The 12475-nt window shown below is 54.3% G+C and overlaps 1 protein-coding gene across 2 annotated transcripts in view; it reads left to right on the top strand.

Annotated features, from left to right (window-relative positions):
- The window catches only part of RET (ret proto-oncogene), a 52916-nt gene that overhangs the window by 15460 nt on the left and 24981 nt on the right, over positions 1-12475 (top strand). For both annotated transcript variants that reach the window (XM_030940799.1, XM_030940798.1), the window contains exons 2-4: positions 7670-7933; positions 9569-9856; positions 12184-12425. In XM_030940799.1, coding sequence (XP_030796659.1) covers positions 7670-7933; positions 9569-9856; positions 12184-12425 — 794 coding nt within the window. The remainder of the gene's footprint in view (positions 1-7669; positions 7934-9568; positions 9857-12183; positions 12426-12475) is intronic.

The following is a 12475-nucleotide window of genomic DNA, read 5'->3' on the forward strand; positions in this document are numbered from 1 at the left end:
TGGCCCCCCAAGGCTGCTGGTGCACTAGTGGGCACTGCACATGTGCACAGGGCTCATCCACACAGCTGTGTCCTGCCACTGACAGCCTGCCCGTGGCTCCAGTGCCCATGAGACCATGTCACAGTATCTCCCCATCCCCTTACCCTCTTCCTGTCCCCGAATTCTGACCATTTCCCAAATGTGCCCAGTCCTTTCACACTCCTGTTTATGAAACCATTGTACTGGCTCATTGATTCATTGATTCATTCATTGGTTCATCAATTTATTGATTCAGCTCACAGAAAGTGAGTTGGCAGATGTGGCAGGAAGGTGGGCACCCTGTAAGAGTGAGGAGGAAGTGAGTTGGAGGGTAGAGGGGGCCCTGGGGGCCCTGATGAGGAGCTATGTTTTATTCTGCAAGCAGCGGACAGTTAACACAGGACTCCACAGAGGGTGCCATGATTCGATGGACCCTGGCTCCTCTGTGCGAAGTTGCCTGTGATGCCCAATGTGTGGTCCAAGGTTGGATGGGGGTGGCAGAAGGGATTCGGGAGGTGGGGTGAGGGGTTAAAGAGAAAGGACTCCGGGGACTAAGGTGTGTGACCTGAGCAGTGAGGTGGGGCCATGCCGTGATGAGATGGGGAAGAGTTGGGGACAATTTGGGGTGAGGAGGGGCCAAACTGAGGCAAAGGAGTGGAGGGAGCAAGGCATGGAGATGCCCAGGCTGCTGATCAGCACATCGCACACCAGCATAAAGACAGGATTAACAGCCCAGGGCCTGGATATGGCTGGCGAGTGAGCCACTGCCACCATCTGGAGGACAGGGTGCAGAGGAGGAAACCAGCCAAGGGGGTGAGCAGCCTCGTTAGCATCCCAGCGATGCTGGACAACACCAAAGACAGAGGAGGTCCTGGGAGCAGCTGGGAGAAAGTGGGTTACCCAGGAGGGGCCGACTTGAGCATGGCCCCTCAGCAGCAGTAGTGAGGCTCAAAGAAGGGAACCAGACCTTATGTAGAGTGGAGGAAAATAGCTGTCCACATGGAATTCTCCACCCAGCAAAAATGGGCCTTCCATGAGTGACGTCAAAAAATGAGGCAAGAGAAAGGACGGGTGTGGGCTCCTGCTGGTGGGGGTGGACTCAGTGGCAGATGGGGAGGCAGGAGGGCAGCATGTGGCCAGGCATCCAGTTCAGCAGGGCCACGGGCTCCTGAGTGTTTGTTCAGCATAAATGTTCTGTGAAATGTATTCGTTGTACATGTCAAATATTTGACTATAGTAAGAGAAAACATGAGTGGGAAGTGGGAGAGAAGCAGTGGGGGAGGTGGGGGGAGGTAACAGGTCACATCCTGAGAGGATAACAGTGCTCAGAATGGGGCTGGAGGGACCCCCATAGGGACAGCTGGCCTGGGGAGACAGGGACCGCCTCTTTCTACTCCCAGCCCCCAGGGAGGAGCCCTGGGGCCTGTTTCCCATTCCCAGGAAGATGATTGCATTAGGAAATCATCTCTTAAGGAGATTCTGCTGGGCCATAATAAAGCTGTCATCTGCATCGTCTGCCACCCATCAAGGGCAGGCGTGGGGCTGGTGTCGCATGAGGGGTTCTGCAGGAAGGGCCTGCTGTACACACACGCCCTGTGCTGCTTCTAATTCATGCAGTTTTTGGATCCTATCGTTGTTGTTATTGTTTTCTTTTTCGGAAGTCCCAAATTTCGGCCCTTGTGCTGCCATCCTAGGGAAGTTTTTCATCGTCTGGAGCTCCATTTGTGTTTCTGTGGCAGGGTCACCATGCCATGGTGAGGGTGACCTCACAGTGCCCCATCAGAGCTGCTGGTCGGCAGTGGGGGAGTGGGAGACCAAGGGCCACAGCCAGGAGCCTGGGGACAGCTGGTGAGCCCCCGCCTCCACAGACAGGGCCAGGCCACGCTTAGTATGTGTGCACCTAGGGTGCAGGAAAATGTGTGTGCTTGTGTGTGAAAGTGGGTGTGCACCAGTATGAGCGAATGCATGTGCTTGTTAGAGCCAGATTGGCAGTGTGATAATGTGTGAGCATATGGAAGAACAAGTGTGTAACTGTGTGCCCCCGTGGTGTGTAATGGTATGCATCCGAGAGAATGAGTATGTGAGAGAAGGAATGTATGTGTGCAGTGTGTCTGCCCGAGTCTGACCAGGAGACAGCCCCATGTGGTCCCTGAGACAGGAGCAGTAACATGAGAGGCACTAAACTGTGATGAAAGAGGGTCGGGTAGGGATGGGGAGAGCTCTGTGGGGCACCCTCGGCTGCAGGTGGGCACCAGGGAAGGAACCCCCTTCCCAGCTGGGGTCAGAGCCTGAGGGAGGAGCTGGATGCCCAACTGGGGGTGCTGTGCAGGCTCAGGTCTGGCAGGAACTCTCCTCAGGGCATGGGAACTGAGGCTGAGGGCTGCAGGAAGCTGATGGCTAGGCTCAGGTGTGGGCTGCATCAGTGCCGAGGGATTGCATGCGCTGGGGTGGAGCACACCCTGTCTCGTGGGCTGCTGGGCAACAGGACTCAGAAAAGGCAGGTATAACAACTGGAGACAGGAGCAAGCCCTGGCCTGTCCCCAGCATCCCTCCAAAGCCCTCCACCAATGAAGCTTTGCCTTGTGCTGCCTGCAAAGTAGCCTGCTTCAGGCCCGCCTGGAGAACATGCACACCTGGACAGAGTGTATGGACTGACAAGGTGTGTGTGTGCACACGTGTGGGACGAGGGGGCTTGGGACTGGTCCCCTCTGCATCCAAAGATGAATAAATTAAACAGCCCAGCCAAGTGTGGATCATTGGAAACAGTCTAGCACTTCACTCTGTCAAACACTAGGGCCAAGTCTTTTCAGCTGAGGTGAGCAGGGTGGGAGCAGATGGGGTCTTGGGTGGGCGTGCCTCCATCTCTTTTTCTGTCTCCTGCATGCCGTGTGCATGCACACATATACACACACTCATGACACACACTACACAGGCCTTGAAGGTTCCTGAGGTCTCTCTGAATGTGAGCAGCAACTTGGGTCTTTGGCAGGTGTGCTGTGAGCAAGCAGGACCTTTCCCCACCCCATCCTGCATGGTGCCAGGGTACAGCTGGCCTGAGGAACCAGAATCACGGTGGGGGAGTCATTGAGGGTTGATGTGGGAATCCTCTTGGTTTCTCAGACAAGCAACACTGCCATTTGCACCGTCGGTGGGTGTGGTGTGTGCCAGGCCACTGCCGTGCTGCAGAAGCACAGGGTGGGCCCAGCCCTGGCAACCAAAGCTGTCCAGGCAGACACCTGTGTGCTAGGTGTGAGGGAAGATTCTGTCTCCACGTGGCATTTGGGCCCTGAAGGCAATGGGGTGGGAAAAGCTTTGCAAGTCCTGCTGGTGACCTTCCCATGGTGCCAGGAGTGGCTCTCACCAGAGGTAGGTCTCAACCCACAGGCCCGACTTTGGTCCACAGGCCAGTCAGCCAGCCCTTCTAGGCAGAAAGGTGGCAGCAGGATGGGAAGCCAGCCAGCAGGGCCCTGGGTGTCCTGGCAGGCTCAGCACCTGCTGGAGCCTGACTTCCACCATCCCTTTCTCAGCTGTTATTCTAACTCCCAAGACACAAAGCCTCACAGTGTGTCCAGCTGTTTAACTTGGTCAGGCTTCTCGCCACCCAGCCTCACTGTTCTTATCTGTGAAATGGGCAGTGAAGGGATCTGTACCCAGTGGCTGAGTCTGCAATGAGAGGCTCATGATGATACAACCCTGGGCAGAGGTGCACACCTGCCTACACCTGCACGGGCTGTTCCTCCTCTCCTTAGCATGCCTTCCCCACTTCGAAGCTGGGGAAACTGAGGCCCAGAGGAGGCCAGTGTTCTGCAGAGTCTGCACAGCCCGATGGTGCCTGATGCCAGCAGCTCTTCCCCGGCTCTCCCCCGTGGTTGACTCACCACGATTGGCTGCATCATTTGTGGGCCCCTTGTTCTAGAATTATGAAGAATTTCAAGACTGTAGCAAAGAGCATTAAACCAAGCATGAGACGTCTGAGCAGGGCCCACTGGGACTGCCCAGGCTGCACTCGCTGAGGCCGGCCCTGCACCCACCTCCTTCATTCTCCCACCTTGGATCATGTGTTTTTCCATCTAGAAGTGTTTGTGACAAGCGGGAACATTAAGACAGCTGTGCCCAGCTGCAGAGACCACCTGGGAGGCGAGGCATTTTAAGTGCATTTAAGTCTGTTTCTGCTCGCAATCATTGCCTGACCCACAAATCCCTTTTGGCAGCAGGGAGACCAATTGGGATTGGGCCCCCCATGATCCTGTAGGGGTGGGCTCTGCCAGATGGGAGCAGAAAGGCCCGTTCTCCCCTGCACATGTGGTCTTGTGGTGGGGGCTTTGGGAAGCCCAGACCTATCTTATGTCTAGTCCCTGGACCACTGAAGGTGCTTGCACATCATGGAGGCCCCAGAGGAGCACCTGCAGGATTCCCAGACTGGATCTGCTCCTGCGGCAGATGGGGTGTCAGGGCCCCGCCCACTCTTCTGCAGCCTGGGCATCACCAGAGCCACCCCACGACCGCACAAGTGCAAATGTTCTTATTGGGAAGACCAGGACCAGAGGTGTGTGTCCCAGAGAAAACTAGACCCAGCTGTGCTGCATTGCCTCTCCCCACCTGAGCTCAGTCAGGTCCCTAGCATCCCCTCTGGGAAAAGAACACGGACCCTGTCGCCTGCATGGATAGCCCAGACATACGACACCACATGGAATTGGGAGGGGGCTTATCAGGGGCCAGGGCATCTGGACCCTCCTCACCCTGTGAGGCCACTGTGAGTTACAATCTCTCACCCTCTTTGTCACCAGAAATGCAGCACCCCCTCCCACCCTGAGGGCATCGTCATGGGAGCAGTGTTCCTGATGTGCAGTGAGCACTTCAAGAGAACCCTTCTCCTGTTCTGTTTTCCCACTATGGGACTCCAGATGTCTCACCTGTTCTCTTCCAGGGTCCACTTGGCATTTGATTGTTTCCCAAACCCAGATGTGTCCCGGAGGAGCCAGTGGCCCCGGGGGGCATTCTCAACTGCTGCTGCAGGCCCCGCCCTCCAGACCCCTCAGCGACCTCAAGCAGCAACTGTCTGGGTGGGAGCAAACTGACAGAAAAGAGAGATCGATTGCATATAAGTGCAGTATTCCTAATGTCTGCTTTGGATGTTGGTATTGTTTGGGCATTCTAGAGTCTATTTGCAGGTTCTTAATGCATTTTAAGCATTTTTGCGGATTTATCCATCTTTTAAAAAATTCATACTATAAATTATTGTGGAAAAATATACACAAAAATAAGATTTACAATGTAGCTAATTTTAAACATACATTTCAGGGACATCACCACCATCCCTGAACTTTTCATCTTCCCAAACTTAATCTCTGCCCCTATCAAACACTAAGTCCCCATCCTGTCTCCCTCAAGCCCTAGCAATCACCATCCTATGTTCTGTGTCTGTGAATTTGACTACTCTAGGGATCTTACGTAAGTGGAATCATGCAGTGTTCATCCTTTTGCAATGGGCTTATTTCACTTAGCATAATGTGCTCAAGGGTTATCAATGTTAATAGCCTGTGTCAGGATTTCCCTCCTTTTTTTTTTTTTTTCTCTGAGACGGGTCTTGCTCTGTTGTCCAGGCTGGAGTGCAATGGTACAATCTTGGCTCACTGCAACCTCCGCCTTGCGGGTTCAAGCCATTCTCCTGGCTTAGCCTTTCAAGTAGCTGAGATTATAGATGCCCGCCATCACGCCTAGCTAATTTTTGTATTTTTAGTAGAGACGGGGGTTTCACCATGTTGACCAGGCTGGTCTTGAACTCCCAACCTCAACTGATCCACCCACCTCAGCCTCCCAAAGTATTAGGACTACAGGCGTGAGCCACTGCGCCCGGCCAGATTTGCCTACTTTCTAAGATTGAATATTCCATTGTATGTGTAGACCATGTTTTGTTCATCCATTCATCCATCGATGGCCACTGGGGTTGCTTCCACCTTTTGTCTATCTTGAATAGTGCTGTTGTGAACATGGGAGTGTAAATATCTCTTTGAGACCTGGCTTTCAATTCTTTTGCATATGTACCCAGAAGTGGGATTTCTGGATCATATGGTAATTCAATTTTTAAGTTTCTGGGAACTACCTTCTTGCTTTTCATGACATAACTGTATATTATTTTCCATTCTCTCCAACAATGTACATGAGTTCCAAAAACTATTTTAAAAGCTTTCTACTGTGGGAAATGTTGGCCACACACAGTCAGCAGTGTAGTGCACTGCACTCCTGCTTGGGCTCACCCGGCCACAGCCGAGCCCAACATCCTGCCTTCTCCGAGGAAGCTACGCCTCTGTCCGCAGCACCCTCAGTGATTCGTTTTTCAGTTATTTAGGTAAAAATTATATAGATAGGCCGGGCGCGGTGGCTCACACCTGTAATCCCAGCACTTTGGGAGGCCAAAGTGGGTGGATCACCTGAGGTCGAGAGTTCGAGACCAGCCTGACCAACATGGAGAAACCCCATCTCTACTAAGAAAATACAAAATTAGCCAGACATGGTGGTGCATGCCTGTAATCCCAGCTACTCGGGAGGCTGAGGCAGGAGAATCACTTGAACCTGGGAGGTGGAGGTTGTGATGAGCCGAGATCGCGCCATTGCATTCCAGCCTGGGCAACAAGAGCAAAACTCCATATCAAAAATAAATAAATAAATAAATATTAAAAATTACATAGATAAGATGCCAGCCTGGGCAATAAGAGCAAAACTCCATATCAAAAATAAATAAATAAATAAATACTACATAGATAAGATGCACGGACCTTAGCTGTACAACGCAGACAAACGAATATACCTGCATGATCTGCACCCCTCTCAGGATATGGGACCTTCCCCAGAAAGTGCCCTGTGTCCCTTCCCAATCTGTCCACCTCCCCCACACCCCTGCCTGCCACAGGCAGCCAGTCTGATCCATTGCCTAATATCCATCCAGAATCGTGCCATGTGTGCTCTCCTCTGCCTGGCTTCCTCACCTTGGCATAGTATGTGTGTGTGTGACCCATCCAGGTGTTCGTGTGTATCCATAGTTCATCCTTTTTCATTGCTGGGCAGGATTCTGTGGTGTGGCTGGATCATGGTCTGCCTGTCCATCCACCTGCTGAAGGGCCTCTAGGCTCTTGGCTTCTATGAATCATCCTTCCAGTTCCAACTATGGCATTTGATAGACGTATGTTTTCACTTTTCTTGGATGAATGGAGTGGAATTGCAGGGTCATATGGTAGGCGTATGTTTAGATAAAGACTTACGACTTTCCTATAAAGTGCTTTCTTCATTTGTTGGCAACTGTTGCCTGCCCTGTGTGGCTGGCAGTGTCACCTGCCCTTGAACACTCTGGCTCTGGGTGATCTGTTGAGAACTCTGTATGGTTCGGGCACCCTTCCGGCTTGGATGATTGAGAATAGGCTTGTCATTGAGGATACTGCCTCCCCTGTTTCCTTCTCTTTTTCTATTTTAAAGCAGTTTTTTTCTAGCCCGTGTGTAACTATACAAATAATTGAGTGTTCATGTTATCAGGAACAGAGATGAAAAACTCCTGCTAAGATCAGAATTTTAAGTTAATGATTTTTTGTGTGTGTGTGTGTGTCCTTGAAGAAGCCTTATCCTCACCATCCCTCACTCACTTCCCTACTTCCCACAGTGGCATTGGGCCTCTACTTCTCAAGGGATGCTTACTGGGAGAAGCTGTATGTGGACCAGCCGGCTGGCACACCCTTGCTGTACGTTCACGCCCTGCGGGACGCCCCTGAGGAGGTGCCCAGCTTCCGCCTGGGCCAGCACCTCTACGGCACGTACCGCACACGGCTGCATGAGAACAACTGGATCGGCATCCAGGAGCACACCGGCCTCCTCTACCTTAATCAGAGCCTGGACCGCAGCTCCTGGGAGAAGCTCAGTGGCCGCAGTAAGGGAGCCGCCCCAACACCCACCCCTGTGCCCCGCCCCACCCCTTCCTCAAGCCGCCCTCATCACAGCCACTGGCACTGAGGCTCAGGGTGGCTCCCCCACCACCTCTGCTGTGGAAGGTGTCAGGGGTTAGGTGAGGCTGGCCTGCCTCTGTGTCCAGCCTGGAGAGAAGCCAGGACAAGCTTCAGGGCTGCCTGAGGCTGTAGGAGTTTGGAGACACACAGGAATCATCTGGGTACACTCTTCTGCCAGACCCGAATCCCTCTTCCAGTGGCGCTAAAAAGGATTAGGAGGTTTCAAGAGAGGGAGTAAATGGGACTAGAAAAATCCCAAGGTTTTGATTTAGCAAATGACCTGCAACTCTCTGGAGAAGCGGCAGTTCCCAAGGAAAGCCTGACTTCTTATCGGCAGCTGGCTGCCCTTGTACCTGGCAGGGACTTGAGCCTGTCCCAGGTGTCCAGGGAGGAAAGAGGAGCAGTCAGAGCCAGAGTCATGGCCACATGTGACATTGGTAATGGGAGGGGTGTGGAGGGGAAGCAGAGCCCCTGTGACAGGAAACGGTCACCTGGTAGTTCCCATCCCCAGCACCCCTCCAGGGCCACGACTCTCACAGCCCTCACAACTACCCTGAGCCCTGCTGCTGGGGAGAGGCAAACCTCGGGCTGTGAATGCAGAGCAGGCATCCCTGCCCTACCCAGGCAGAGTGACTGATCTGTCTGCCAGGGACAGCCAGGGTGCAGGGGAGGGAGGGGGCTTGGGTGGGCAGCTCCCTCTAGCACAGCCCAGGCAGTTCCTGGAGGAGGCGGCATCTGAGACAGGTCGTGGTTCCATGCGCTTAGTTGCTGCCCTCTTCATCCTGCTCCCCTAGGGTGGAGCTTGAGGAACAGGAGTCCCTGGGAGGGAGCCAGCATGGAATTTGCCCTGGGCCTGGGTTTCCTAGGAGGCCTAAGCCCTCCAAGGTGGGGAGAGGCTTCATGCACAGCCAGTTCCTGTTGAGGAAGAAACCACAGCGTAATTTAACAGGGAAAGTTTATGTAAAGAATTAATTACAACAGGGGATTGGAGCAATGAGGCACAGGCTACAGGCTAGCAAAAAGTAAAGAGAATGCCAGAGAATATGGGAAGAGCAGCTGTGAGGAGCAGCTGCCCACCTAGGGCTGAGATGGAGGCTGGGAAAGCCCTCGCAGCCCAGCTGAAATGGTTGTGACACAGTGGGTGATAGAACTTGCCGGAAATGCCCCCCTCTAGGCGTTGTGGAAGTATGCCTATGGCCAGTCCAAACCTCCTGGGGAGGGTGTGGGGGGGGGCACTGGTCACTCCTTACTGGAGAAGTTGCCAGCGTCAGAGTTGGGGAGCCTTAGACCCAGTGCTCAGCACACCTCCCTGAGGAAGGGGCCTCTAAGCTGAAAACTGAATGATGAGAGCTAGGCCTGTGGGGCACTGGTACTCTGGGCTGCAGGGCCGTGCAGCAGAGGTAAGGAGGTAGCAGGCAGAGCTGGAACACCAGGCTGAGCTTTGTGGACCTTGGTGGGGACCAGGGTTTACACCAGCCCTGGAGCTCCTGCCTCCTCCCCATTCCCGACTGCCTGGCAGGTGTGGCCGACGCCCCCACAGACCTGACTTCTCTCTGCAGACCGCGGCTTCCCCCTGCTCACCGTCTACCTCAAGGTATTCCTGTCACCCACGTCCCTTCGTGAGGGCGAGTGCCAGTGGCCAGGCTGTGCCCGCGTGTACTTCTCCTTCTTCAACACCTCCTTTCCAGCTTGCACCTCTCTCAAGCCCCGGGAGCTCTGCTTCCCAGAGACAAGGCCCTCCTTCCGCATTCGGGAGAACCGACCCCCAGGCACCTTCCACCAGTTCCGCCTGCTGCCTGTGCAGTTCTTGTGCCCCAACATCAGCGTGGCCTACAGGCTCCTGGAGGGTGAGTGCCGACCTTGTGGGGCCACCCCACAGTGCCTGCTACTGCTGGGCTTGCTCTGTGAGCCCTTGACACAGGCCATCTGGTTTATTCTTCACCTCCATGCCATCAGTTCATTCAATATTCCAGAAGTACCTCTTGCATGCCTGCCAGGGGCCAGGTACTGTTCTAGGAGCTAATGATATAACAATGAACACAACAGGTTGGAATCTTGCCTGCCTGCAGCTTTCATTCTTGTGGGGCAGACAGAGCGTCTGAGCATGCCAAGGAAACCGGGTGGCTTCTGGAAGGAGCTAGCTTCCAGAAACTAGGAAACTGGGAAGAGGGAAACGCTGAGGAAGAGGGGAACAGAGGAGGAGACCTCCATTCCTCCATCGTAAATTGGGTGGTCAGGGTGGGGGCTAGCAGAGCAAAGGTGGGAGGGTGCTGGGTACGCAGGCCTAGCCCCTTGGAGGGCACCACAGTGTGACCCTCGTGTGCCTGGAGTGCACTGAGCTACAGGGAAGAGCTGAGGCCGATAGGGCAGAATAGTTCTGGGACAGGGGGCAGGTCTGGGAGCAGCTTTCAGGGCCTTCTCCAGAGGAACATGGGGAGCTATGGAAGACTTTGGAGGGACGGAGTGCTGGCAGGACCTGTCTTAGTTTTAAAAGGATTAGTCAGACTGCTATGTTAGGAATGGTTTGGGGTGGGAAGATTCAGGGGTGAAGCTGGGTGACAATCAGAAGGCTACAGGAGAAACCTCTGAACAGGAGTATGTGGGTTGTGATGCCGAGATGCGGGTGTAAGCCCAGGCATGGCAAGAAGCAGGCAGCTGCCGCCAGTCAGGGGGTGGGATGAGCTGGATCCCAGCGGAGAGGGGAGAAGGCAGCTGACCCAGTGTAGGGAGGCCCCATTTGACCATCTGAAAGTCAGGAAGTGGGGCTCAACCAGGTCACAGGCTGCACCCCTGGTAAGTGTGTCCTCCATTCACACTAACTTTATCACACAAACATCACAAGAATATTAAAATCTCAGTAAAGGAAGAAAAGCCATCACTCATGCTTCCCCAGATTCCTTTCATTCTCTGGGGCAGGAATAGATGTCTTTGAACTAGATTGTTGATGAAGCATTTGGTTTTTTGCATGCCGCCCTTTTCCACTAAAAATTATGTCATTAAATTTAGTTTAGTGGGGTTCTTTTCGTAATCACACTTGACAGAGGAAAGCATTATATGATAAGCATTTCCCACATGTGTAGTTCATGCGCAAGGCATGGTTCTGCCTGGGAGGCTTGTGGAGTTGCCCCCTCCTCCTTGGGGTTGGCTGTGGAGTCTTCAGCAGTGACCTTCCGCCTTCAGCATGCCCCCTTTTCTGGATTATTTCTGGATTATTTCTGGAGGACGGATCGAGGGCAGGCTCACTGAAGAGTGTGTTGTGGTTCCTGGCCCTGCTTCAGGGGCGATGTAGAGCGCGAGCTGCAGTGCAGGGCACGGAGCATGCGCTTTTGCCTCAACATCCGGCCTTCAAAGGATGACCAGCCTGGCGACGCACTGGACAAGGAGTTGTAGAGTGGAGATGCACACTAGGCGGTCAGAAATCATTATGCGTTAATGTCACATCATACCCCAGATGTCTACCGTGTTTGTTTTCAAGTGGTAGAATCGTGGCTTTATTTTTCACGTTCTCTAAAATGAACACATACATAATTGAAAAAAAACCTAACATTTTTTAAAAAGCAGCCAAAGTCACCACTATGGTGAAACCCCGTCTCTACTAAAAATACAAAAATTAGCCGGGCGTGGTGGCGGGCGCCTGTAGTCCCAGCTACCCGGGAGGCTGAGGCAGGAGAATCGCCTGAACCCGGGAGGCAGAGGTTGCAGTGAGCCGAGATGGCGCCCCTGCACTCCCGCCTGGGCAACAGAACGAGACTCAGTCAAAAAAAAAAAAAAAAAAAAAAAAAAACCCCCGGCAGCCAGGGCCAGTAGCTGGCTCTCTAGGGCTGCCGTGCAGCTTGGTCTGAGCCGGAGTCACCCTTCCCCACACAAGGCCACTTCTGATCGAGGCCAGGTGGACAGAGGAGTGTCCCAGTCCCTACCGGTTGCTCAGGGTGCTGATCCCCGCTCTTCGCTCTTCCCCACCAGCACGAGTGAGGACGCAGCTGCAGCAGGACGTAAGCGCAAACTCGTGTTCGGAGCCCTGCGCTCACCTGTGGAGCGGAGGAGGGGAGGCCTGGGTCCTCGGCTGGCGTGCGGTGTGCGCCCCGCTCTGACCGCAGAGCCCCCTTCCCGTGAAAGGCGGCTGGCCCGGTCCCGGCTGGCGATCACGCGGGGCCCCTGTCTGCTTGGTGCGCAGGTGAGGGTCTGCCCTTCCGCTGCGCCCCGGACAGCCTGGAGGTGAGCACGCGCTGGGCCCTGGACCGCGAGCAGCGGGAGAAGTACGAGCTGGTGGCCGTGTGCACCGTGCACGCCGGCGCGCGCGAGGAGGTGGTAATGGTGCCCTTCCCGGTGACCGTGTACGACGAGGACGACTCGGCGCCCACATTCCCCGCGGGCGTCGACACCGCCAGCGCCGTGGTGGAGTTCAAGCGGAAGGAGGTGCTTGTCCGCGCGTGCTGTGGTCTACCCAGTGTCTGTCTCCCGCTGCT

Source organism: Rhinopithecus roxellana, chromosome 11 (assembly GCF_007565055.1).
Source record: "Rhinopithecus roxellana isolate Shanxi Qingling chromosome 11, ASM756505v1, whole genome shotgun sequence".
Lineage (NCBI taxonomy): Eukaryota > Metazoa > Chordata > Mammalia > Primates > Cercopithecidae > Rhinopithecus > Rhinopithecus roxellana.